Source organism: Lichenostomus cassidix, chromosome 5 (assembly GCF_008360975.1).
Source record: "Lichenostomus cassidix isolate B80296 chromosome 5, HeHo_3.0, whole genome shotgun sequence".
In the NCBI taxonomy this organism is placed as follows: Eukaryota; Metazoa; Chordata; class Aves; order Passeriformes; family Meliphagidae; genus Lichenostomus; species Lichenostomus cassidix.
Window position 1 is genome coordinate 44,294,073 of NC_139486.1, and position 26,810 is coordinate 44,320,882.

General features: G+C 39.8%; 1 protein-coding gene across 2 annotated transcripts; it reads left to right on the top strand.

The window, feature by feature from the left end:
* The first annotated feature begins 4,660 nt into the window (after window positions 1–4,660).
* On the top strand, window positions 4,661–26,810 carry CHKA (choline kinase alpha). 2 transcript variants are annotated; one of them, XM_085062725.1, is made up of 12 exons: window positions 4,661–5,092; window positions 8,381–8,492; window positions 15,440–15,493; window positions 19,227–19,340; window positions 19,957–20,090; window positions 20,360–20,464; window positions 20,825–20,883; window positions 22,532–22,619; window positions 23,543–23,651; window positions 24,110–24,216; window positions 24,555–24,636; window positions 25,407–26,810. In XM_085062725.1, the coding sequence occupies exons 1-12, from the start codon at window positions 4,782–4,784 to the stop codon at window positions 25,464–25,466; spliced, it is 1,335 nt and encodes a 444-aa protein (XP_084918851.1). In that variant the 5' UTR covers window positions 4,661–4,781; the 3' UTR covers window positions 25,467–26,810. The 2 variants fall into 2 exon arrangements, with proteins under 2 accessions (XP_084918851.1, XP_084918852.1); XM_085062726.1 differs by lacking the exon at window positions 15,440–15,493.

The following is a 26,810-nucleotide window of genomic DNA, read 5'->3' on the forward strand; positions in this document are numbered from 1 at the left end:
TGCCTAGGTGGGCAACACTAATGTGTACCTTCAAAATCCCTGTCTTTCAAACTAGAATTTTTTTGGCTGGTGATGCAGGGAATAAGAAACAGCAGCTTTCATTTTTGTTTAAAATTCATCAAGCATTTTACCAGATGTAGAATCAAGGAGTGGAGAAACAAAAGCAGGCTTCCTGCTCCAAGTGCAACCTGAATGCAGTACTAGGCTGGGAGTATTTTGCTATAGCAAAATGCTCCCCTGTGAGCAACGCACTGAGGTGAGCCAAGAGGCTGAGGAGCTCAAGGACAGCCCCAAATTCCCACCCAGACTTGCAACAACTGCACAGTTCCCATGTCAAAGTCTTGTGCTCAGCCTAGTTTCAGAAAGGGGATTCACAAACTCAATATCAACCTGCTGCTGTTCCATAAAGAATCAACAACTTATCAACGACTACTATCATGATGTCTGCCAGCTTTTCAGCTGAAATAAGTATCTGCACCCTGTCATTCTCTCTATGCCATGTGGCAGATCTGGCCTTAGATGGCATTTGCTCTTGCCAGTAAGATCTGCTGCTGCTTGGAATAAAAGTGAGAGACTTGTGAAAGAAGGTTAAGTGCTTTATGAGTCAGAATTCTAGGCTTAGCTTTTTTGTGAGCAGTAAGAAATATCTGTTGTAACAATGCAATCAGTGTGAATAAAATCATGCATCAATCCAACTGCAGTTCCCTTTGCTGCAGATATACAAGTTTTACAGAAATATGGAAAAAAGCTTTACTAAATAACATTAATTATTTAGCTTTACTAAAATGAATTAATAAATTAACTAAAGGCTTGTGTTGCACTGTCATAGAAAAAAGATCCTATTGACTATTTCCTGATTAAATATATGGTTAAGGCTGCATTCAGAACCAATGAAAAATAGACATTTCCATCAAGAGTTGCTTCAGTGTCTCCATTACTTCAAAGGAAGTAGTGGACTCTCTGACAATTATACTCCGTTCAGCCACTGAAGTAACAGATTACATGGGCATGGTATGGAGCTGAAGGCAAAGTAAATTACAGAAAAGAAAATGTGTTTTACTGTCTGAGGAGAAGGAGATTTCTGTGATGAGCAGTTTTGTCTCCCTCCATGCTGACAGCAGAGGTCATCCAAAGTCCCAAGGCTCTGCTCACACCAGAAGAGGAGAGCTTAGTCCAGATTGTACCTTGCTTACAGCAGAATTAGTCACTGTGTGTTTGTCTGTGACCTAACCTTCCTTATCTCAGTTACTTCCTTCACAGGCTTTAACACCAGGTTATCCAGGGGATACAGGCAGCTGAGAATTATTCTCTTAACAGGTCTCATTTATTAGATGCTACATCGAATTAACCTATTAGAGGCAGAAGTTGAACCTAAATGCAGAACCCACGTCTGCTACAAAAGTGGGCTAATGCAGCTTGGTTGCTATGGTGTAAAATTCAACATAAGGATCATGAAGACACGTTTGCCTTTTCCCACTACTGAAGAGCATGGCTGGTTGATTGACTAATCCATGGGACAGGATATTGCACTGGTCCTAACAACAAGGTGCTTCTAAATGGAAACAAGTATCAGATGCTGCTGAGAACATAACCAGGCTTCACAAACCCGAGTTCAGTACAGCAACTAGTCAGTCAGTCTTGGAGCTTTTGTGCCACTAATTCAGTACTTAATTCTCTTCTTTGAGGGGTTTTTTTTTTTTTCTGATGCCTTTTAGGTGTCAATATATTCTGAAGTTAGCAGAAGCCTTAGTTTTGTTAAATTTGATTATAAGCATTACCTAAGTGTAATTGATTACTCCTCAGGAGCAGAAAAATGTTACACATATAAGTAGAATAAATGAGTTTGTTTTCTTTTTTTCCTAACTTTTATTTGAATGGGGACTTAAAACTTATGACAAGTACATCTTAGTAGCTGTCTAAGGAGAACATCTCACTCTGTTTATCTGTTTAATGCATACTGCATGAAGAAGAGCAGTATAAATTTCTGATGCATTGCTCCTCCTGAATGCTTTGAGCCAAAGTGAGGAAGTTCTTGGATAAGAGCAGAAAATTATTTATTTTCCTGTCTTTCCACATACTCCACTGAGTTTTGAATCATGCCTTCAGACCACACACTTTAGATCTCTGGCACTGCTGCCTAGGATTTCAGTAAGAGCAAGCTCTGTCACTGCTGCCATATTGCTTCCTACCCACTTCAGCCAACCACACTTGAAATGCACAGTGCAGGGTAACACGGCTAAAAGAACTCCTACCCACAATGTAAACATCAGCGTCATCTTAAGCAATAACCAATATTTACTTTTGGGCATAATGAAAGAAAAATCATATTGGCAAGTAACATATCTATTTGCATTCATATCAACTAAACCTGCAGGCCCTTATGATTATTCATCTCATGCCTATCACAAGTTCTACTACAAGTACTTTGTTCTTGCCTTTATTGTGCTGTCCATGCTCATGGCTCCCCAGGAGAGAGACCATGTTTATTGTAAAACACAGTGAACTGATTTCAAATTAGTTACACCCTTTTTGTAAAATCAATGATGAATGACTATGAGCTGCTAACTGCTAAGAAAGTGTTAAACCAATAAACGGTGTCATGAGCAGAACAAATGTCTAAAGGGAACATGCATGTGGCCTTCACATGGATCCAGGATACTTATCAAAACTGAAACCCAAGCTAAACTCACACTAAGAAAGGGTGTGTTGTAATAAAAAGGCTATTTAAATTACTTCATAATTTTCCTATCTCCTTTTAAATTCTCTGATACATTGAAAGAGATTATTGGAAGTTCTGAAGCAAAGCTTCTGAACAACTGTCAGTAAAATGGCCAGCAGCAATGAGTTGGAGTTTTCTTGTCAAGTAGAAGTGGAGAGAATTCTCTATATCCAGGAAAAATAAGTATTTCTTTTCTCTCATTTTACTGCCTTTTCTTTCCACACTGTTAGCAATCTAAAAATAAAAAATCAGTCAAGTAACTCTAATTAGGAAAAAAACTAAGTCCTGTTACTTATCCTATCATGACAAACCAGAGTGAAGCTCAAAAAACAGAAGGGCCTGTGTGTAAGGCAATTTTTTTTGCTATTTTCACCACTTCTCACATGTTTTTTCTATTCAGCTATTCAACATCAATGATGTTGTCAGGTATTTGAAAAAAAAAAAAGACTTCTCTGCAGTCCTGAGTTGCTATCTCCAGCAGTCACTGCATGTCTCTTCTCCAGCATCCTAATCTGTGCCCGGGTTAAAGGATTTTATTTCATAAATGAAGAGCTGAGGTATAAGGAGGAAAGAAAATCTCTGTCTCTTCTGTCCCAGTTTGGCATCCCTAACTCATACATCGCTCCTCCTCTAAACTAGGGCCTGCTATGCCTCAGCCAAAACAGCTTTGGTTGTGCTGAAGCTGCTTTGCCAGCACAAAGCCTGCTCCGAATCCACTTCTGGAACTTTCCTGCCACTTCCCAGAAAATCCGTAGGCTACTTGGGAGTTTTCCAGCACTAGAGTGCCAAAGTGAAGCATGCAACAAAATGAGGCAGCAGCCCGTGCAGTCAACTATTTTGGGGAGGGATGAGAGAAGGAGCATATCAGGAACTCCCTCACAACCCAGCAATCCCCAGCTTTAACAATGATCACCACAATAATGGCAACTTTTATTACAAGAGCCCGCAAGTCTCTCATATACAGAAAAAGACCATCAAGGATGAACAGCCAAAGGAGGGGAAAAAAAAAATCAGGCAAGTGCAAAGGTAGTTCAAGGCTTAAGGGGATTTATTGCTTTACTGCTTATTTATGACATGGTGATATAAGATATTGGGCGACAATCCCACCGCTCCAGCTGGAGGGGCGGGACAGCCGCGGGTGACATCACCGCTCCCACCCTCGGGAGCTGCGGAGCAAGGATCGTAAGGCAGGTGCTGGCGTTTCCCAAAACAACAAAGCGTATTTCCAATGCCAAAACTATAAGAAACTCAGCTCGAAAGCACTGCGTACAGACGTTGTTCTAGTTCCCGTAGCTGTACCCTTCTGTTCAGGCGCGATCCTCTCCCGACCCACGACAGAGCAGTTGGCCATGCGGGCATGAGCCAGAGCTCACACGATAATTAAAGTAATTCGATAACTTTCAATAACGAGCGCACTTCAAGTAAGCATATTATTCGTTGCCGCGACCCACTTCGCACCGACAGGAGCTTTCCCACATACTTCGGTGGCTCGTCACGGAGTGAATGACACCGGCACGTTGTGCAGCCCTCAGCAAGGCCAGCCCTGACTGAGGGTGTGCCGGCTCCACCCAGCACCGCATCACCGCGGATCCAGCGGCGGCAGCTCCACGACACAGCGCACCGTGAGATGTCCCCTCTCTCCCTTCCTCCCTCCTTTTTTCCTTCTCTCCCTCCCTCTCTCCCTCTCTCTCACCTTCCTTCAGCGCTCCCCTCACGCTCAGCCCCCGCCCCGCGGGCGAGCGCCTCGTGCTCCCCTCGCGCGCGCGCACCAATCACAGACGCCCGGAGGGGCCGCGAGCCGGGAGCGCGCGCTCCTCCCTCCCCTTCCCTACCCACCCCCGCTCCAAGGGCGGAGCCGAGAGCCGGCTCCAGCCAATCAGAGGCAAACGGGCGTGAAGCGTGAGGCGCGAGCGGACCCGCGTGCCGACACGCCGTATAAAAGGGGGGGCCGGGGGCGAGCGCGGAGCTCACTCGCCGCCGGCGCTGACGGCGGAGGGACGCACGCGAGCTGCCACCCCCGCCCGCCGCACCAACGGCCACCGTGTTCCCCCCGCGCCGCGCCATGAAAACCAAGTTCTGCAACGGCGACGCCGACCCGTCCCCGCTCGGGCTCCTCCTCGGCCGCGGGTCCGCCGCGGCCGGGCAGCCGCCCTCGCCGCTGGCTCACCCCGACCCCGACGGGAAGGACCCCGCCGCGGCGGGCAGAGGCGGTGGCGCCGCGACCCCGCCCCCGGCGCTGCCTCCGCCGCTCGAGGAGCAGTCGCCGCCGCTCGACCCCCGGACGCGGCGCCGGGCGTATCTGTGGTGCAAGGAGTTCCTGCCGGGGGCCTGGCGGGGGCTGCGGGAGGAGCAGCTGCGCATCAGCCCCATCAGGTCAGCGCGGAGGGGGAGGTGGCCCGGCCAGGGGGCGGGGACGGGGCGCGCCGCGGGTCCGAGCCGACCCCAGCGGGGGAGGCGAGAGGTTCCGTCTTTAATTTCATGTTATCCTTTTAAATCCCTCCCGAATTCGCTCGTGTGGGCGGTGGGAGCGGGCTGGCCGGAGCGGGGGGCGGTGCGGGGGTCCCGGGGGCGGTGCCGGGTGCGGGGCGGCGGTGCGGGGGGGCGGCGGCTGCTGCATCGGCACGGCCCGGCTCGGCCCCGCGCCGGGGGAGGGGCCCTGCGCCCGGCCCTGGGAGGCATGGAGCCGGCAGGAACCGCTGCACCGCGCCCCGAGCTCCCTGCCGGGGAAAGGGCTCTGCAGGGCTGGCTCTGGCTGCTCCGAGCTGAGAAGTCGTCAGGTAAACGTGGTGTATCGGTGATGTGAGTCATCTTTTACAGCACACAGTAATGAGTGCTTGTGACTCAGCACGCTGGCAGCAGAAATATGTAAATTGGGGACGTTCTGGGAGCCATATGATGTCATGTGTTTGAGATCTGTACCTTCTTTGTGGAGTTAAATAGCATCTTTATTTTACTTTAACTAAACCGATGTTTGTTCAGAGATTCCCCTTTTTGCACTGCTTGTCTCATGCCTTCCTGATTGATCATTCTACCTGATCAAACCTGGAGTCACATGTAGTTTCAAAGGATACTGTTGGCAGTTTGCTTTCCTAGTGTTTCTACTTTTAGCCATACACAAAACATGCACACATCTACCCTAGGTAGCTATGGGAGCATAAATAGTTGACAAAGCTCAGATGCATAAAAGTATGATTAAAACACATCCTGCTCATTTCTAAGTGTATTTTAAAAGCCATATTGAAAAATGAGCAACTCACTGAGAGCCAGTGTAGGTAGTGTTTGTTTTTCTAGATCATTTGTCTTCACTTGATATGATCGTAAGTTTATGAAGAGAGAGAATTTTTACAAAACCAATACAGTCCCTGAACAGTAGACTAGTCTGATATGTCTAGTTTGAGTTGCTTAATTAAGTTTTCATCTGTATTGTGTGTATTGCTGACTTCGGTACTTATTTTCTAAAGCCTTACATTTTAGCACAGTTATCTTTGTGTTTCTTGGAAGCCTCCCACGTGATGCACCACTTCAAAATGTCTTGGTGGTTTCCAGATTTGGAGGAAGATAAGACCGGCTGAAAGTTAAGAATGTGTAAAGCCACGCTAATTGGCAGTTGGGTTTTTTTTGGCAAAAGTCTTCTCACCACTTTCATCTCTGGAAGATGCATCATATTGGTTTGCTGATTCTGGTTTCAATCCGTGTGCATTTTCCAGTGTGTCCATCAGTGTTGCAAAACCATGTTCATGAACAGCTGTCAGTAAAGTAACTGGTAGCTTTATCTGTATAAGAGTGAGATGTGCCCTTTTGACCTTTAAACAGCACGCTGAGTCTACTGACCTTTCAGGAGAACAATGCCTTTTATTGCACTCCTGTATGGATTTCCGTGATAACTTTACCAGGTAGAACTCTTTGAAGTCTTAAGTGCATAAAGCTGTAATGAAACTTTTGTTTAATGGAGTTCAGCTTCACTAGGACACTCTAATTTGGCTTGTCTGGTATAAGAAAAGAAGAGTTTCTGGGCTTTCACACACTGTGTGCAGGCTGAACATTTGTTTGTCATGTAACTGTATAGATTTTTGAGCTTTAGTCCAGTATTTCTTGTAAAGTATTTTTCAGCATGCTTAGTTCTTCTGTTTGCATATTGTTTTCACCAAAGTTTTAATCAGAGGCTTAGAAAAAAAGGCAAATGTTTTTTAAAAATATCTGTCTAGCCCAGTTCAGGTAAAGTCAGAAGTATAGTTAGTATAACTAACCACTGTTCAGATTGCCTCTGCATAGCTGGCTCTGCTCATCCTTTGATATCCTTTCCATCTGTCTCTTGGGTTTTTTTTTCCCAGCCTGTTCACCTTCATGGTTCAAAGTTACTTCATATCTTGTCTCTAAACATCACTTTTTGGATGCCTGCCAAGCCACCTGGTTCTTTTCTGTCTCCTTTCTTAAGCATATTGTGTGGTTGCTATTTTACCCTGTTTTCTTGAGATCTTTTTTTCCTCTCAGTTGTTGACTTTGGATATGCAGGCCAACCCTTGTCTCCTTCTTGGTAGCCTTTTTCTCCAGAAAGTCTTTGCTGCTTCCCCACTGTGTTGAAAGAGGGCCGAGAAGAATATTTGAAAAAGCATTGAGAGGAATGTCAGGTTAGGACTAAGCACTGCATTTTAGCCACTACATTTTGGATCTGCTATGGATTCTTGGAATCCAAGCTTACTGCAAGGTAGTGTATATATTATAGGCTAAATCACTTGCAGAAGGGAAATTTGAAAATTTCATTTATGAACATAATGATAATGAAAAGAATGCAGAGAGGCAATGCAGTAAAGGAAATGTGGGTTGAGTGGATGGGTGTTCTTAAGGAGCTACTAGGACATCAAGAAACTTACTATCTCATCAAGACAGACACAACTAGGGAGATCAGTGCTTCAGTCATTCAAATGATGTACAAACATGCTGTTTTTTCATATAATTACTGTTTAATAACACTGCTTTACAGGAAAAAGTGACAGCATTTGGTTTTTCTACAGCTTTATCAATGTAGATAGATACTAGATCAGAGAAGGTGAGTGTGATTTTAGATTTGACAAATACATGAGCAGTATCTTTCAAATAAAGATCTGCTTTAATTGTAAATTTCAAATTTGAAAATGTGTCCCTAAAAAAAAAGACAGCAGAAATAAGACTTCCATTAGCAATGCTGTAGCACGGGTATTCAGGTTAAATCTTTATAGCTGAGTTTTTTAGCAGCTAATCCCAGTGGTTGCAGCTTTTAATTCAAACTTAGAGTTTTGTATTCGTTGCATAGTTTTAAACTTACTCTGCCGTTTTGCTTGTGCAACCAACTATATGTGACGAGACTCCAGCATCACTAAAAATAATTTACAGAGGTCTACATAGTTGTTTGTTGCATTTTTACATCAGTTTGTTCATAGCTTGGGCTGTGATTTGGATTTATAGATCTAGGTGGTGAACTGTACATTAAGAAGCATGAAGCTGCCACTGTTTTATCAAAGCCTTGTATGTTACAAGTTACTGGTACTGTTGGCAAACTGTTTTACTTGTTAGAGTAGCCCAGTTAATTGTATCAAAAGGATGTTTAGTGCACCTCTCCTTTGTTGAAAACAAAACATGTGTGCTTATCCAAGTCAGCTAATCAATGTGTTTCTTTCTCTTCAGAGGTGGCCTCAGCAACATGTTGTTTCAGTGCTCACTACCTGATACCATTGAGACAGTTGCAGATGAACCACGGAAAGTTCTCCTGCGCTTATACGGTGCAATCCTGCAGATGGTGAGTACAGTGGGTGCTTTGGGAGTGGGAGGGTTTCTGTAGTACCACTGTAATATGTTTGGAGATCTTCATTTGTGACACTCCGCAGCTTTATCCTAGGGAATGGTTCTGTGGTTGTGGGGGTAGGTTGCAAGCTGGAAGCAGTTTTCTTTATGGTTTGTTATTGTCTAGAACTTACACTCCTTTCTACACAGATCCCGACTGGCATGTGTTAGCTGAAGGCTCGTTTGCTGTTTGTTTGAGCACTAATGTTTTGTTTATGGTCTTAAGTTTGGACTGTGGTGTTTCAGAAAAGTTTGCTTCTGTACAGAATGTAAGACTCCAACATAACTACATTGCAAGACACTAAACTGCTTAATTTTAATCGTGATAGCACTTATGATCTTGGAGATTAGTGGAAGGTTTTGCCAAGCTTGTACACTGCTCAAGCATTTTACTATATTTCATGGGTAATTGTGTTGCTAGAAAATTTGATCTATGGTTTTGAATAAAAATTAAGCATGAACATTGATACTATACAGTCATCTCATTCCAAAACATGCTTTCCTAAATGTGTGAAATGCCTCATAGCTGGCATAGAAGCTTAACCAGATGTTCTGTTGAACTTTTAATATTAGTTTCATTTGGTTAGTAAAATGTAAATAGTATTGAAATTTGTCAAACCTTAAGAGAAGTGATTGGCAAATCTGTTTCAAATAATAACATTTAAAAGCAAGAATATTTTGTAAATGTGATCTCTTCTGAAGCTTACAGACTGTTACTGTAGGACTGTACAGCAGATCTTCTCTTACCTATCTGTTACACACTTGATGATATTGTATATAAGCAATCATAACGTGTTTAACCTTATGAAAAATTGCAGCTTCATAACATCTGTATGTTGGCAATTGTTTCTATTTGACTTAGGGGGTCTGGTTTTATTATCCATTAATTTTATATTTTCCAGTACTCAGTCACTTGCTTTGAACAACTGATCCAATATCTGCAGAAGATTTCTGTTCCTGAAATTTCAGCCCATTCTTCTTGCTTCTGCTGTCTTGACCAAGCTTACTATTAAAAGTCTCATTAAATATTGTTTCTTTACTGACTTTGACATGTTCCTTTATTATATTATGTGAGTTATTAACTTTCCTGTGGTAACAAACTTTACCAGAAGTATGTAAAATATTTCAGTGGTTTGGAATAGCATGAATTGCTTGGCTACAGCACCATATGTGTGTTGGGAAAGTTAAGCTCTTAAACAGGAAAAGTATGTAGAAGTTCAGTAATTCAAGTTTAAATAGTCTTTAGTTTTAAAGAGAAACTAAAAGCAGAGTGAAAAAAGGTGGTGTGGAACTTTGTTTTCAAAATGACTCCTAGGATTGATGCTAAGTTGGGGTTATTTTTAAGAATTGTTAATGGTTTCAATATAATGCTGAGTTAATATGTAGAAAGCTTGAGTAGGAACATGGGCTGTAAAACTACTGTAGTTGTAGAGTTTCTGTTTCCCAAGAGCTGTGAAGAAATATGGCCTTTCCCTTATATTTCAAAGGAAAAATAAAATACTCTAGGATTTGGTTGCCCTCTTCTTCCCTCAGGGTATTTTTTAACTTGCCTTTTCTCTGCCTCTATCCACTGAAGAAATCAAAACAAATTTTTGGGCTCTCAAATGAGAACTAATTTGGTTTGAAAATTGAAAGTGTGTTTATAACTTTCTAACCTTTCTGCTCTTGGTGTTGAAGGATCTTTTGAGATGTCTAACTTCCTTTATTTCCATAGTGGCAGTGAAATGACTGCTCTTGTTGGTGCAGTTCACTAATGGTTAAGTAAGCAGAGAAAGTCCCAAGGTAAAACTTTGATTGCATTGAGGTTCACAATTTTTGTCAACAAACATTTGTCTCTTCCAGCCCCTTTACCTTAAATGCAAGTTAAATTATAAGCAAACTGTTTTATTGGGTATTTTGAAAACCTCACACAGGACTCCTACGAGTTTCTGGGTGGCATAAGCAGAATGTTATGACAAGCCTGTTAAGAGGGAGTAATTTGATATTTTTTTGTAAAGTTGTTCAAGTTAAAAACCCTGTAGAAAGTAAGGGGCACTGATTAACTAAGTTGAGTTTTGAGACCTTACGTTAAAATTACAACTTAATTCTCAATGACTTAATTGTAGCTGCCACTGGGTATTAGTAGTTACCATTTGTTTGCTTGAGCCTTTGTAGCATGTTTTAACTCTTGTCCATTTTACCTTCTGTTGAAATTGGAGCACAAACCAGTGATATCAGCTCTTCTTATCCCTTTACTGTAAATACTGGGTATCTATAGCAACCTGCACCAAATTGTTGTAAGTACAGAAGATAAGTTTAAGTTAAAATTTTGAATACAAGTGAAAAATGGATACCTGATTACTAACTTAAGAATGAATGACACTGGCATCATAATTCTTTGAGCCACCTTTTAAAGGAACCTTTTTTGCAGTTTGGAAATCGCTCCAGTTTGCTTATTATGACTCTTGGAAGACACAAATGTCAGTACATGAAACTCATCCAATATAAACCATGCCAGCTGGCTAAAGCTGCCACACAGGGAAGGCTTTGTGCCTTCCTCTGTCATAGCTGATATGTTTAAGCCAATTTTTTGTGTGCATGACTGTTTTGGGGGGAGCTGGGTGGAGATGAACTGAGCTGGCTCGGCCATTATTATGAATGGTCGCACTGGCATGGATATTTATAAATCAAGGACTTCTCTTGAGTTTATCCTTGAGCAGAACTTTTTTTTAAGATGAGAATTGTACTTGTGACAGGTTAAAGTACTAACCACATTAAAACTCCAATGTTTGAGGCACAATGCAGATATGTCCTAGGCTGATAAAAGGGAAATGTCTTACTCTGCTTCACTTTTTCTTGCTCCAGCTTAGTTGCTAAATTTAAAGGGGAGCATTAAAAGTAAAACTTGTCATGACAAAATGTCTTTAACTGTTGGTTGTATTAGTGTTAACAACTGAAATAAAAGGTTATCCAACAATATTTATCCAATTAATGTCCAGGCTTTAAAATTGGATTTCATTTGCATATCACTGTAGTGTTTCTACTTAAATTCAGAATGACATCTTGAAAATGCTAATGGGATTTCAATATAAGGTGGCATCAACAAAAAATTTGCTCAAATTAAGGTGAATTTCTAAGTTCACCTGTCAAAAGGTAACTTGTTGATTGATTCCCATTCTTTTACACATGTCAAAAGAACCTTGAACCCTGATTCACTTGGGCTCAGTTACTTTACAATAGCCAAAACAATATCTTGTATGCAAATGAGGAAAAACAAACCAGTATACCAAATGTTCCTCTCTGATCTCTCAATTTCCATATGAGCAGATGCAAAATGAGTATAAACGGTTGCCACAATTCTGTGGTAAATCTTTTTCCATACCTGCCTTGCTGCCTTTTATTTTGTGTAACTAAATAAAATGCAGACTGCTGTGTAACTGTAATTATCAACGTCTTCTGTGGTTGTTGGTGTCCATGTCTGTTTGTAGCATGGAGTAACTACAAATCCCTGGCACTGGCAGACGGCTTGAAAGAAACCAAGCACCTCTTACGGGGATATATTTGTGTTGGGTGGCATTAAGGGTGTTCTGGGGGTAATGTACCACTTTAGTTGTATATGCATGTGTTCTCTGCTGCAGGCTTGCCCATGCGATCGTGCCTAGAGCACTCTGGTTTCCAGGTGACAGACACGATTCACGGTATAGTATGAGATCTCTGAAGTGGAGCATTCTCTACAGCTTTCATTTTCTTTAGTACTGGATTTCATTGTTTAAAAGTAAGCCTTAAGTAGCACCAGCTACTGTCTGTGCATCTGAATGTTTACAGCAATAACAGAATATCAAACTGTTCCTTCCTTTTCTCTGCTCCCTCATAACAGAATGGTAACTTGAAATGTAAAGGATTGGAGATGTGGCTTTTGTAGAGCTTGAATTGGGAATTCTTCACATGCTAGATTTTTAAAACTCCAGCAAATTAGTATCAGTTCCTTCAGGCCTGATGGGAATAAGTGATCCATGGCAGATCATTAGAAGCAGAAATAGTTATTGCTGAATCTAAAGCTGGTTTTGTTCCATACACTGAAGTTCAAATTGATGGCTTCCAATGGCTTCTAGAAAAGTTTCCCCTGTGCAGGTCACCTTTAACCTCTGAGGCAATTCTTTGTAATGTGATTTCTTGAGATTTGAATTCCTAGGGATTTATCTAATTCAAAGTATTGCCCTATTTTGAAATACTGAAAACTAGAGCTGAGTAAGCTCAGAAAAATTGAGTTATAATATTAGATTTAAATTTGTGAGCAGAGCTCGAAGTTATTTAGGGAAAAAAAAGAAATAAAAGTTCATTCTCTGTACAGAATTCTCTGGCCAAGCATCATTTTGGTTTTTTTGATAAGAGACTTCATCTTTCAGTTACAAGAGAAATAAATTAGGGGCATTAGGAAGAAAATGTTGAACTCAATTTTCTGTATTAAATTGCCAGATGTATAAACACTTGTCTGCTCATCTGATCACAGATCAGTGTGCACTGTTTCCCATTATAGAACTTTTATCTCATATCCTGCAATAAAATCAATTTGCATGATTACAGACTAGTCTCTAAACAACTTCTGTTGAATATAGTTGTCCTCTCTTACTAAAACTGGAGTTAACTTTCTCAGGGCTTTGAGAATAAATCTTCCTACAATAAAAGAAGCGCTGAAAAAATATTTAAAGAAATCTTGAAGTTGTAGAACACAAGTTCATTTCTAGTTAGTTTCCATGAAGAGAGAGCAATTAAAAAGCTCTAGCAGTTACTCAGTCCTTCTATTTTTCAGGTAACTAAAATCTCTTCATTTCTGTTGAAGTAAATAGCTCCCAGAATGGGACATTAGTTAGAGTGGGCTATTAAGAGTTATGGAAAAACTCAAGTTGATTGATTTAGCCAACAATAAGTGAGATAAATAGGTTGATCAAATCATTGTATGATATGCTTAATTTTGAACCACTGTTCTCATAGGTGATTGTTCAATCAGGAAACAGTCAAATTCTACTATTTAATTCTGTTAAACTTTTAAACAGAAACTTTTATCTGGTACATAATATTGCATCCTGCTTACTTTGCTCTCCTTGGCCATGTATAGTGAAGAATTTCCTAATCCTAGGCTGAGTACATGGCCACTTGTGAAGACTGATCCTCTCCAAGCTCCCATTCATATTTGCAAGTTATTCACATATTTGTATTTGTTTCCTTCTGGAAACTAATGCTTCATGCTGAGGGAACAGAAAAGAGGAAGGGGTGCCGCAGAAGTCTCCTCTTGTGATGACTCTGCAGTAAAACCCTAACTGTCTCTTTCTAATGGCACAGTAGATGCCATTAGGCTATCTCCAACACTAATTCGAGGTGGACTCTTGGAACTGGCTAGCCCTTTATACAGTATGACTTCTGGAAAGCAGATGCCAGTTCAGGTTCTAGGGAAAAGTCTAATGTGCTTACCTTCTCATTGAACTGAACCATTCTGAGACCACCATTTATCAGGAAAGACTCCTGAATGGTGAGTAACTTTGACTGTTCAAGAAAAATCTGAGAGTGGTATTGATGTAGAACATGCTTGTTCAGAGAAGCCCTCTGTGAATTATTTTAATGCTATTGAGTAGTTACACATTTAGCTGTAGTGAATATGTTTGGACTTCATAATTTCCTTGAAAGTAATATAAAGTAATAGTAGTTTCCATATTGTCTTGTTTAAAACTTACATAGTAGTGTTATGGGAAGTACTTGCTGAAAGATTGATGTTAACTATCCTTCTTCTGTAGCTTCTGAAATACTGTAACTGCATAGCTTGTATAAATCATTAGCTTGTTGTACTGTACTTAAGGCAGCTGGTGTTGCTTAACTGTATTCCATTAAGTTCATATTTCCACCCTTGTTTTGGACATGTTAGAGTTTTGGAACAGAAAGGTATGCACATGGTTCTGTGAATGTAATGTTTGTGTTCAGAAGGTGGAGATGCAGGCTGCCTTTATGGGCCTCTAAAGCTAGTCTGGTTTAAACAGTCAATGGTGGAATTGCAACATAAATAGCAGCCACAAACTGTCACTAATTCTAAGCAGATATTTGCTTTCTCTTCTCCTTACCTTCAAGCCCTTTAAAGGACAAGGTTTTTAATATATCTTGAATTTTATATGTGCAGCTCTATTAAAAGCATGTGCCATTGAGGGTTCAGTTGCTGAGGGTATGGTTTAATATTCTGAAACTGCTTTATAATAGCTGTTAACAACCCTAGCACCATACATTATGCATGGAACTTGTTAAAGTTTTGCTAGTATACTGTAGTTCTTACTGAGACACCTTTAGCTTACATGGGCAATTAATTTGAAGAAAAATCTTGGATTTGCACAGCTGGTGGTACATTGGCTATATAGCCCAGACAGCATGCTCTAAAAAAGGAAATTCTAGCCACAAGAAATTTGGAAAATAAGTTAAGAAAGTGCTTTGCAACCTTCATAATATGCCTCTTCCAATAGTCCTTCTAAGGCTTTTATGTAATCTCTGTAATGTGTCTCAAGTGCTTTGGCTGGAAGAATCTTATCCCAGATGTCATGCAGAGGGACTTAATTTTCTTTTAATTAAAAATGCTCCTCTGAGCTTATGGTGCATTGAAATCTTGTTTTGAAAGACTGGGAAACAATAAAAATATGTGTGAAAATAAGGTATTTATATGAGTGGCTTGGTCTCAGTGGCACATCCTTTTGAAAGATTTTGGAATTGTTGAAAGTGTGGTGGTCAGAGGTCAGATGGATACTAGTGCTGTAGCTGTCACAGATCCAAGACAGTGTTGAGACTTCTAGTTAATTGTAGCTGGTACTTCTACTCCCTTTGTTCTGGTGGTTGCAGGTTAATAACTTTAAATTTCATCGTCTCATTCTGTTTGCTTTTTCTCATTCATAGAGGTCCTGTAATAAGGGAGAGTCTGTACAGTCTCAGAAGGAAAATGACTTGCAAGTGAGTAATTAAATTTGCTTATTTCACAGAATTTTATAGGGAAATGTGGTGATCCTGCTTGTTTTAAACCAGTAGTTACTCCACCTGGACTGTATCTAGAAAATGTAAAGAGTAATGAAAAAAAGAAATTTATTTGCTCACAGAACCAACATTATAACGTGAGTGTCTTGACATAGTTTGGGAAGATTTAAGCACCCCAGATCATGACGAAACCGTCCCCCCGTTCTACCCTAAGTGGTTTCTTACCATTTTGAATATTGGTATCAGTAGTGCCATTTCTAGTATTAGACTTTCTTCTTAAGTAGAACATCATGAACATCAGTTCTCTGCTTTACCTAATCCCTAATTTTTTAATACATTGATAAACTCCTCTGAGGAAAGTATATGGAGGTGGAGAGAACTTGCTCTTGAACATGAAGTGTTCCTGATTAGCGTTGTGCTTGGATCATCTCTGCTCTGCAAACTCTAAAGTTTTTGCATTTGGAGACATTTCTTCTCCAGCAGCATAATGTTTAGCTGGTTGTAACTTTTCATAAAGTCATCTGAATAGCATTTGATAATTTAGATTTTTACCCTGGCAGTATTTTTTCAGTAAGGGATAACATTGCAGCATGCTAGCCAGATGCTTTGGTTATGTACTCTGTTTTCAGCTCTGTAATGATTTTGGCAGCAACTAGCGAAAAGTGCATTTTACTCAATTGATAAGTGCTGCTTTTCTGCCCTTGTATTTTTTGCCTTCTGGGAGTGCCATCTGAAACATTTTCAAGCACTTGTTTGGTTTTGGGGTTTTTTTCCCCTAGTGAGTTGAAACTGGTTTTAAATTTTTTGTTGTTGACTGACTGCTTTTGACGTTTTGTTGAACTTTGCTTAGCTTACTGGACCAGCTTCAATCAGTTGAACCAAGATTGAACTGAAAAATGTACTGGTTTGATACCTCAGTTTTCTTCAAAGATGAAAAATGGAGATGGCTTGATTTCTCCCCTACCACAATCCTGTAAAAAAAAAAAATTAGTTAAAGTTATAAAAGAAAGCAAAAGTCCAAACAAGCCCCACCCTAGTGCCAGAAGCTCATAGAAGTTTTGCAGTACAGGAAACAAGGTTTTGAACTTCAGAACTTCATTTGTGGTATTTGCTGCCTGAAAATAGTGTTTCTTTGCTGATAGGTTATTGTTTTCTGCTGTTAATCTCATAGTGCTGAAACTTCACTGTTGAATCAGTGTACTCAAGAATTACTGTCAGGATGGATTTGTTAATTTTCTTGTGTTCACGTTATTAGAGGAGATATCCTTTAGAAAGCATAAAATCCTCTGGGTTCACTAGCAAAAGCATTGTAGCTTCTGAGCTGCCTGGTGTGTGACAATTGTCTAGACCTTGAATAATCTGTCAGCTCATAAGGCCTTTTAACAGGAACTATTTATGTTTTACTTTGGTTTGGCTACAATTTGCAGTAATTTTCCTTAGAATATCACTACTTTGTGTATTTTATAGTGAACTTTGTGTTAAGGCAGGAAAATAGCAGAAGCTTCAGTTCCAGCTGAAGTGTAGAAAGGCTTTTGATCTCTCCCTGCCTGTATGGGAGGTGCATCCTGAGAATATCTTTTAAAAAATGTGTATAATTGTTAGGTTTGAAATAAAAGATTAATCTCCTAAGTATTCATTTAAAAACATGAGCAGCCCAATCTTCTCCAGAAATTCAAATACACGTGCTTATGGATGCATCTCTGAAATTGGTGAAAATTGAGAGCTTTAGATCTTAAAATAACAGGTTGTTGTCTTGGCAGTGTAAGTGTATTGCAAAGTGTTTAAAGGCACTGAGGTACATAATTTCCTTAGTTACAATGCTTGATCCTTTAAAGTTATCAGGTGAACATTAATCTGAAGAGTCAGATACCTAGATTTGTTCAGTATCCATATGAAGTACGCTGTAGAATTTAATGCTCTTTAGTAGTTTATTTCCACACCTGTCCTGTGTTTAATAGTAGTGTATGGAGTGGAGATTGGTAAAAAGTCCCTCAGGTACTATGAAGAAGCCTTTGTGCCTGAGATTACATAGATGGTATTGTTCTACAGCTCTCATTGGATTGTGCTCAAGTTACTGTTACTTGTTACTCTGTTTCAATAGAGGAAGTTCTTCTGGTGCTTATCACTTCTGATGTGTGAAGAGATGTCTTAATGAATAATGGGGGGGGGTTTTGTACTTGCTGTTATCCAAGAATAGTGAGTTGGTTTTTCACTAAGATTTGAAAACAAGAACTGTCATCTTAATGGGAACAGACTCAAAACACCCTGGTGTTGTACCAGGTGCAGTCAAAGTCAGTGTTGGTTAAAAATAAAGTGGACATTCAGTAGCTTGTAAATAATTTGCTTTTTGGTGCTTGGCATTAGGTTTCAGAACTGAATACAAAAGTTCAGACCTGTGATGGTGAGGGCATGTGAAATGGTTAAAAACATTTTTTGGTGTGTTAGTGGATAAAGCATTTGGTGCTTTGAGGAACTGAGATGGAAAAATGGTGGAGAACATAGATGCATTACAGTCATATGCAAATTGTCATAAAGTCTCAGTGCTTCACAACACAGTTATGAGAATCTTTAGTGCACTTCAATACGAAATGCTAGAATTCCTAGGAAATGTCAATAATAAGGTATGGGCCAATAATAAAAGTAATTTGTCAACAGTACTGCCTGGAGTGTATTCAAGAGTGGAACTTGTATAGAGTTATATATTGTGATACTGTGTTGACTGCAATAATGCAAAAGGATCTGTAGTCAGAAATACCTGAGAGCTTTCTTAATTTTGCGCTTTTTATTCTTATGCTTTTAAATGTTATGGGTCTGACTTTGAGATGAGCTACTCAAAAGTAGACAGTCTTGGCAGATCTTTAGGATTTGAGTAGAGCTGGATTCTGGCTAACATAATTGCTAGAAGTTGAGATTTATAATGTGATGTCTGTGTTTACTTACAGGTAATCTTACTCGTCCAGAAAGCTACACTTCAGTGATTTTTAACTGTGTTTTTGAGACTAAATATTTCATATTTCTATTAATTTTTAAACATTCATATTAAAAGGATGTCTGCTTGTCATTGTTACAAACAAAGTTTGATGTAAGAAAACCTTAGAGAAAAGTTATTGAAACTGGAAATATCTTCGGTGGTAGAAAGGGAAGATCATTTAGTCACACACACATGTTCCTTAGCAGGATCTTAAATTAGTTCCTCACTTAAAGAAAATGGAATACTTAAAAAGTGCTTAATGGAAGGAAATCCTAAGTCATTCTTCTAAATGAAAAATTGGTTTGTTCAGTTGTTCATTCACTTGTGTAGTTAAAATGCCCCTTTGAGAGGCAATGTTCTGAATAGTGTTAAAATAGCTGATGCAGGATAATATTTGTAGTTCCTGTGTTGTGTTTCAGTAGGATGAACTCCTCCAGGAAATGAATTTCCAGAGTTCCCACAGGTTGGAGAGGAGAGGGTGTTTTGCTTTTTGCAGCTTTACTTTGACCTGGCCCACCCACAGTACCTGTTAAGTAATACAGACTTTCCTCCCCAGCTTCAAACTTGAAAGCAGAATATTTGTATTGCTCCCATGATGACTAAAAGTTATTGGTCAAGAAACTTTGGTTAGTAAAATGCTGAGTATTTTCAAAGCTAGCCATAAAATTTCTCACCTGGTAACAATTTGGCTAAAGTGAATTTCTGTGCAAGCACCAACTAATGCTTTAATTTTTTTGGTAGGGGGCAGAAGCCATGGTTCTGGAGAGTGTTATGTTTGCCATTCTTGCAGAGAGAGCGCTTGGCCCAAAGCTGTATGGAATCTTCCCACAAGGGCGACTGGAGGAATTCATTCCCGTAAGTCCTGGTCATAATTGGTTAGTGGGCTGCTGGAAGCTGTTTTAATTGATCATGACAAGGTCTCTGGACTGCCCAGAAAAGTAAGGATGTGGGAATGGAATACTTGGCTTCCTGTAGTACTTGCTGGCTGTAATTTGATACAGTTACAGTGGGTGTTGGAGAGCCCCATTGTAGCTCTTGCCAGGGAGAGATATCTAAAAACTCTTCAGCTCTAGCAGAGGCTAATAAATGAAGATAAAAAGCCTGTTAGATACCAAATATAGCATGGGAAGCTGTGGAGTAACACTTCCCTTTAACAGCAACAAGAGCAGATGCTTTTGATGTTCTTAAATATTTATTCTCGGTCTGCTTTGAAGATATTCTTAGTGTGAGATGTGATACTCCCCAGGTCTTGAATCTAGAAGTGAATTGATTAAGTTGTAAGTAGGGCTGGCTAACAGCTTTTCCAAAGGCAGTAACTTGGTAAGTTCATCTGTGAGCAAAAAAGGTTTTTGAGTACTATGCTAGTATTTCACACTATACTGCATAGAGCCTAATGCTAGTGTTTGTAATTAATCACATTTCTGTAATTAGTCAATTAACTGTATTTTAAGAATACTGTATTTTATTACAGAGCAGGAAACTAAGCACTGAAGAACTAAGCTTACCTGACATATCTGCTGAAATAGCTGAGAAGATGGCTAGATTTCATGGCATGAAAATGCCATTTAATAAGGAACCTAAGTGGCTTTTTGGAACAATGGAAAAGTAAGTTATGCAATACTTTATGGAGGGGAAAGGTGACATGCTGTAATTTTGATAAGCAGATCATTCTTCCTGAACACCTGAGAACACAAGCTTTCACTGTATCCAGAAACTATCATATGAAGGACTTTGGTTACCTTGAAGAACAGGAATGTTTTCTTCAGTAGCTCTTTCCAACTTCCTTGATTTTAGTTTAAATGCTATCATAGTGTGGGAAGAATAATATACTCATTGTTACAAATCCTGTATTATTGTCTTTTTTTTTTTAACAGGTATCTCAATCAAGTGCTGAGAATTAAATTTACCAGAGAATCTCAAACCAGGAAACTGAACAAACTTCTCAGTTATAATCTCCCCCAGGAAATGAGAAATCTAAGGTAGGCTTATTTTGTCCACCACTATCTTCTAATCTGCACAGTTTCTGGATGGATTTTTTTTACTTGTTCAGACATGTTATACAGTTTAACACTTTATTTTACTTTGCAAGCTGGAGATTGTTTTTGGTTTTGTGACTGACCTGAGTCTCATACAAATAAAAAATTCTCTGATGAAATTGCTGATCTGACTTACTGATCAGTGAAGTCAAACTTTATTGTGCTGATGCTTTGCTCCTAATTGCGAAAATAGGGTCTTGCTGAGAAGGAATAGTGTTTCAAATTCTTACAACAAAATTACCTGGATGTGGAACTGAACTTAGTGGTGTGTTACTTAAAAGATACTCTGTTGCTTTTCTCTAGAGCTATGCTTGAAGCTACTTCTTCACCAGTTGTATTTTGCCACAATGATTGTCAAGAAGGTAAGCAGCTTATATTTCAGTATTATTCAGTGATGTACTGTTGAGCCTTTCCTGGTTACTTGTTTGCTCTGACAGGTAGCCACGTTGTGGAGATACTGCCCTGAAGCAGCAGCCTGTGCACTCTGTTGTGCTACAGTACCAAAGCAAATTATTGGCTTCTACAACCCTTCAGGCTTTTTCAGAGAACTTTGGTGTCATAACTGGGTTAAGCCAAGAATGTACTCATGCTCTGTTAGTACAGGTCAGTTGATAATGGGACCCCTTATGTGTCTTCTGTTTAGATCATACCTTTGTTTGCTGCAATATACATGATCAGGGTAGGATATACTGAAGTAATTTTAAAAGAAAGATGCTGGAAGAGAGCAGTGAGTGGTGAAAATGGAGAGTAGAGTAATTTGACTAGGCAGTTTTTAACTTGTATTGGTAAGAAACATAAGGAAAACCTTATCCATCTTTTTTTAGTGCACTCTGGGAATCAGGGGTCACAGTATTGCAGAACTTGACACTGCTCTACATTTATTTACTAACTGGTACTTGACAGAGGCAGACTTGATGTCTTTTAGGTGAATTACAGTGACTATGTGAGTTGAAAGATGAGTAATTGCCTCAATTTTCTGTATTGGTACAGTTGTGCCACATATTAGAACAGCAGACTGATCAGACACTGTGCCTTTCAGGCTGCTGAAAAGCAATTTCTGGACCAAGTGTTGTGTGATCAATGATAGTCCTATGCAGATATGAGAGATGCTGTGAAATGTATAGATCTCAAGCTGGGGAAAGAAACAATGCAGCAAGAGCTGCTGAGGCTGACAGTGCCACCTGAGCCAGCTGCAGGCTAAACTGGGGAAACAGGACCCTTGGGAGAACAAATCTGCCTCTCCCTATACAGAGGAAAACTTTCTTGCCTTCAGCTTTACAAGGTTTATCATATATCTCAACTTGCAGAGAGCTGGTGAACAGCCAGTGCAACTTGGCTTTTCCTGTTCTCATGGTTTAACTAAACCCAGCTGGCAACTCAGCCCCACAGAGCCATTCACTCAATTTTCCCCACAAGACTGGGAAGAGAATTGGAAGGATAAAAGGGAGAACTCGTGGGCTGAGATAAAGGCAGTTTAATAGGGAAAGCAAAAGCTGCTCACACAAGCAAAGGAAGAAATTAATTCACTACTACCCACAAGCAGGCAGGTGTTCAGACACAAGAGTGACTTGGGAAGACAAATGCCATCACTCCAAACATCCCCTCTTCTTTCTTCCTCCCAACTCTGTATACTGAGCATGACATCATATAGTGTGGGATGTTCCTTTGGTCAGCTGGAGTCAGCTGATCTGGCTGTGTTCCCTAACAGCTCCTTCTGCATCCCCAGCCCCCTTTTGGGGTGGGGTGTGAAGCACAAAAGACCTTGACTCTGCAGAAGCACTACTCAGCAGTAACAAAAACATCCCTGTGTTATCACCACCACAAATCCAAACATAGCCCTGTGCCAGCTACTGTAAAGAAAGTTAACTACCTGTGCCAAAACCAGCACAGCTCTAATTCTCCCATGCAGATATAAGGGATAACTGGGATTAGCTGAACAATGTTCCTGGAGTATTGCTTTTCTCTAATTTTCCTGCATTATTAAATATGCAGTATTTTCTTAATTTTCAGGTAATATCTTACTTCTGGAAGGCAGAGAGAGTTCAGAAAACCAAAAGCTGATGCTCATTGACTTTGAATACAGCAGCTATAATTACCGGTAACCACTTTATTTTCTCTTCAGTGTGGAAGTGTTGTTCCTTTCTGCTTGCTGCAGGGAGGCCAAGTGCTGCACTACTGATTGTTTGTCTGTTGTAGTGAATTGTGTTCTGGTCTGTTAGTGGTGGTTACCAAATATAACTAATCAAAACAGCTCTGATTCTGATGCTGTTGAATTTAGCCATACAGCAGAGATCAAAGTTATTTGGGCTCTTTGGTTTTTCAGACTAGAGGGCTTGTTTATGCACAAATGGCTTCTTGTTTTTATGTCAAAATTTCTTCTAGTGGGAAGCTGAGGAAAAGTATATTTTGTATGCATATCTACATAGGGCAGCTTTGCTTTTGTGTTTTTTCCTTCTGTCCTTTCTAATGGCTTTTTTTCATCCATGCAGATGAGAATACAAGTTTTTTCACTACATGGTTACACAATATGCTTTTTGTTCTTCCCTCAGCTATCTAGCTAACTAATTTTAAGGATGATCTAAGTGTGTACAGTCACTGGGATTAAACGTTATCATAGCTGGAACATAGTGAAACACTGAATTCCAATAACGTAAAAGTGGAATATGTTAAACTTTGAATATGATCTCTTTGCCTGCAGTAATGCCAGTATTAGAGATGTCTGACTTAATGCTGAGATGTAGTGCATACTCAAGTATTTTTACTTTCTCCATTGGTGTAAAGCAAAATTTCAGTAGCAAAGTCTTGTATTTTCATGTAGCTGTTAATTTTCATTCTTAACTGCCCCCTTTACTAATTTTTAATCATTTGGAAAAATTGTCTTCTGGTCATCAATTCTCTACCTCCAGCAGAATTGCAGCAAGTTCTGAGTAGCCCAGTGCTTTTAAACTTGACTTTGGGTTTGCTTTAAAAAAACCCATATTGCTAGTTTGCAAATACTGAGGTACTTTATTTCTTTTTCAGAGGATTTGACATTGGAAATCACTTCTGTGAATGGATGTATGATTACTCATATGAGAAGTACCCATTCTTCAAAGCCAGTGTTCTTAAATATCCTTCAAAGACACAACAGGTAGACACAAAATACATAATTAAATGCCAACGTCCACAGTCTTCACATCTTAACTCTTTCAATTCTCTTTTGGACTTACTGTGTCCCATGGTCTTTCCTCCATGACTTCCTCGAGTGTCATACTTCCTCTAAACCTGACTATCTTTGCTTTAAAAATCATAGTAACTTAATAGCTATTCAGGATAGAGTATTTACTATGTGCTGTGTAGCCATCCACCACAAAAAGTCCAGTAGTTGTGTATTGCAACTGTGAAATTAGTTGGCAGTAGCTATACGCTGCCTGTCCTAATATTACGGCTTTTCTTAAACCAGACTTTCAAGCAACTGTTAAGAGGACCATTAAAGCTAACTCCAACACTGTTGATGTTTGGAAAAAAATTGTCTTATTAGAAGGTCGGAAAGAAGTAAATGTATCTTGAGATGAAAAGTTGTAACTGTGTTGTTTACTTGCCTTCCAGCTTCATTTTGTCTCCAGTTACCTGTCTGTATTCCATGATGGCTTTGAAAATCTGAGCAATGAAGAGAAGTCCAAACTAGAAGAAGAAGTGTTGGTAGAAGTTAACAGGTAACTTGTCTTGTACAACTATATCTTCAGACTTCCACTGCAGTACCTACACTTGTATATCTCACTGGGTGGAAGAATTTGAGCTAAGAGGGATTGAAATCTATCTATATGGGGTAAAGAACAATCTGTCTGCTGTAAAATTAGCTATGATATACACTAATAATGGAGTAAACAGAATACTACTCCATGGGGAAGCTAATGGAATTCTTTTTATAATATAGTTGAAGAAAAGGTGTGGACATCCCCAAACGAGGGAATACTGTTCTAAGAGGACATTGAAATAAGATGTTGTGACTTAGCTGGCTATTTATTTCAATAACATAGCCTTGTAATTTCAGGTTTGCCCTGGCATCACACTTCTTCTGGGGTCTCTGGTCTATTATACAAGCAAAGATCTCATCCATTGAGTTTGGGTACCTGGTAAGTTTTTTAATTGTATTACACAACTGAAAATTAGTAATCCAAACCTATGGTATATTATAGAAAGGGCAATGGAATGGCCTCTCACAGCAACTAGTATCTTCTAAGTGGAGTGAAGCTTTTAAAAATCCATTTGTTACTAGTTTGTGCTCTTTCCTTAAGAATGTAAAGAACATCTAAAATTGTAAAAATTCAGAAATTGTTCTCATTGTTATGTAGGTATTGTATATAGCCTTGTGTCAGGCCTTGCAATGCAGCATTATTCTGCAGTAAGACATGCCAGGCAAGAGAGAGGCCAACATGCAGTGACAATTTTGAACTGAGTACTCAAAGTGCACATGTCCCACGGTGATGTTCAGTGTGCAGCAATATCTATGCCAGCTAGCTGCTTGTACCTGAGAAACTGATCGGTCTGGCTCTGGAGCTGTGCTCAATGTACTGTAAAGTGATAGGACTGGCAGGTACATGGAGTATCTTGCAGGAAGTGTTGCAGGAGCCAGCCTTTTCAGTGAAGTCCTGGCCTTTTTAGTACCTGCTTTTTCTGCCATTTTGGCAGCAGCTAATTGTGTTAGACTTAATATAAAACTGCAGGAAATTTTTAGAGGCCAGAACACCTCTGAAGAGATTATCCTTCTGAATAGAGCTAATTAGTGCTTTGAGATGATGGATTAGGAAAGTAACACAGTTAATACCTTCATTATGTTTCCCCATCCCAAAAAAGAAAATAGCTATTTACTGTATTGAGTACTGAATGTCCTTTATTTCTCCAGGAATATGCATTATCCAGATTTGATGCCTACTTTGATCAGAAGAGGAAGCTGAAGGTGTGAATGTGGGAGGAGTGGCCTGTTGGTTACTGTATGAAGAGGAGGGCAGCTGGACAGAACTTTCACTGTGCTTAGGCTACTGTATCTCTAATGAAGGTGTCACTGAATTCCAGTTCCTGGGAATGCAGGTGTACAGTACTGAGGACTATAAAAATTACTTGTTTACAGTTCCATAAATAGTTGGAATGAGATTGGGAGGCAAAAGTAAAATACAACCATGCAATATCTTTAAATCTTTTCAATCTAGAAGCTATTTTATATTATGGGAGAAGCTTACAATTACGTGTCAATACCACATGCATCAGAGCAAACTTGCTGTGAGTACAGTTTTGGGGGGTGTTGGCATTCTGGTTTGTGTTGTAAGCGGAACAGTTGTAAAAGCTGATTCAGTATAGACACTGCCTCTTAAGGAGAAGGAAAAGCAAAGGAGACAACTGCTGAACTGTGAAGTAGGCTTAAAAACTTACTGTGAGTTTAGGTTCACCATGCCCCAAGAACACTATCTTCAAAGCTGCTGATACCTTACACCACTTTAACCAGAAGCAACTAAACACATTGAAGCAGTATGCTTTAAAGTGTTAGTGACACATACATGAATGTTTCTCTTAGGCTGGTGTGCCTGGGAAGTGAAGTACAAATGAGCTTTGGACATTCTGAAGGAGTTTGTTTTGAACTGTTTGTTCCATGTTCAAGAACATGCTTTAGCCCAGCCTGGTTGTTCCTTAAAATGCTGTGTCCTGCACAGGGGGTTCTGCAGGCTGGCAGCACTGGGAAGAGTGCCTTGAATTGCTCTAGCAGCTCCCCAGATAACTGGATTGGCATTGACAGTACTGGTAATTAAGGCCCATCTCTCTTCTTGCATTGCCACAGTATATGGCTGTAATAAATAGTAGAGCCAAAGACTGTGGAGAACACTTCAGGAAATTGCTGTTCTGCCCATCCAGTTCTTATGTGGCTTGAGAGGTGCTTTTCTTGCACCTTCAATTCTCATCATGTTCCAGGAATCCAGTAAAGTGGAGCATCTTGTGGGGAACAATAACATGTATATTGAAACGAGTATAATCTGTGTACATGCCATCTAAAGATTTCTTTTGATTTTTGGGAGCTTGTTTATTTTGAATGTTACCTGTTTGTGCTTTCTAACACACTGTATTATAAACAAACTTCTAAGTTTACCCTTTTTGACTTGTATAGCAAATACTGTTTGAAGCAGCTGAAAAAATGTGCATTTCATGTACTGTACAGCAGAACTTGTAAAAGCTGTCATGTTACTCTCTTGTACAGAGAATCATTTTCCATACATTCAGTTATTAATACTTTATAATAAATATAAAGCACTTAAAAACA

Excerpts from the sequence above, each read along its gene's own strand:
- CHKA (XM_085062725.1), top strand. The coding sequence starts at position 4,782 with ATGAAAACCAAGTTCTGCAACGGCGACGCCGACCCGTCCCCGCTCGGG. Across the intron at positions 5,093-8,380 it reads CTGCGCATCAGCCCCATCAG|AGGTGGCCTCAGCAACATGT; the intron begins GTCAGCGCGGAG and ends CTTTCTCTTCAG. Across the intron at positions 24,637-25,406 it reads CCATTGAGTTTGGGTACCTG|GAATATGCATTATCCAGATT; the intron begins GTAAGTTTTTTA and ends TTATTTCTCCAG.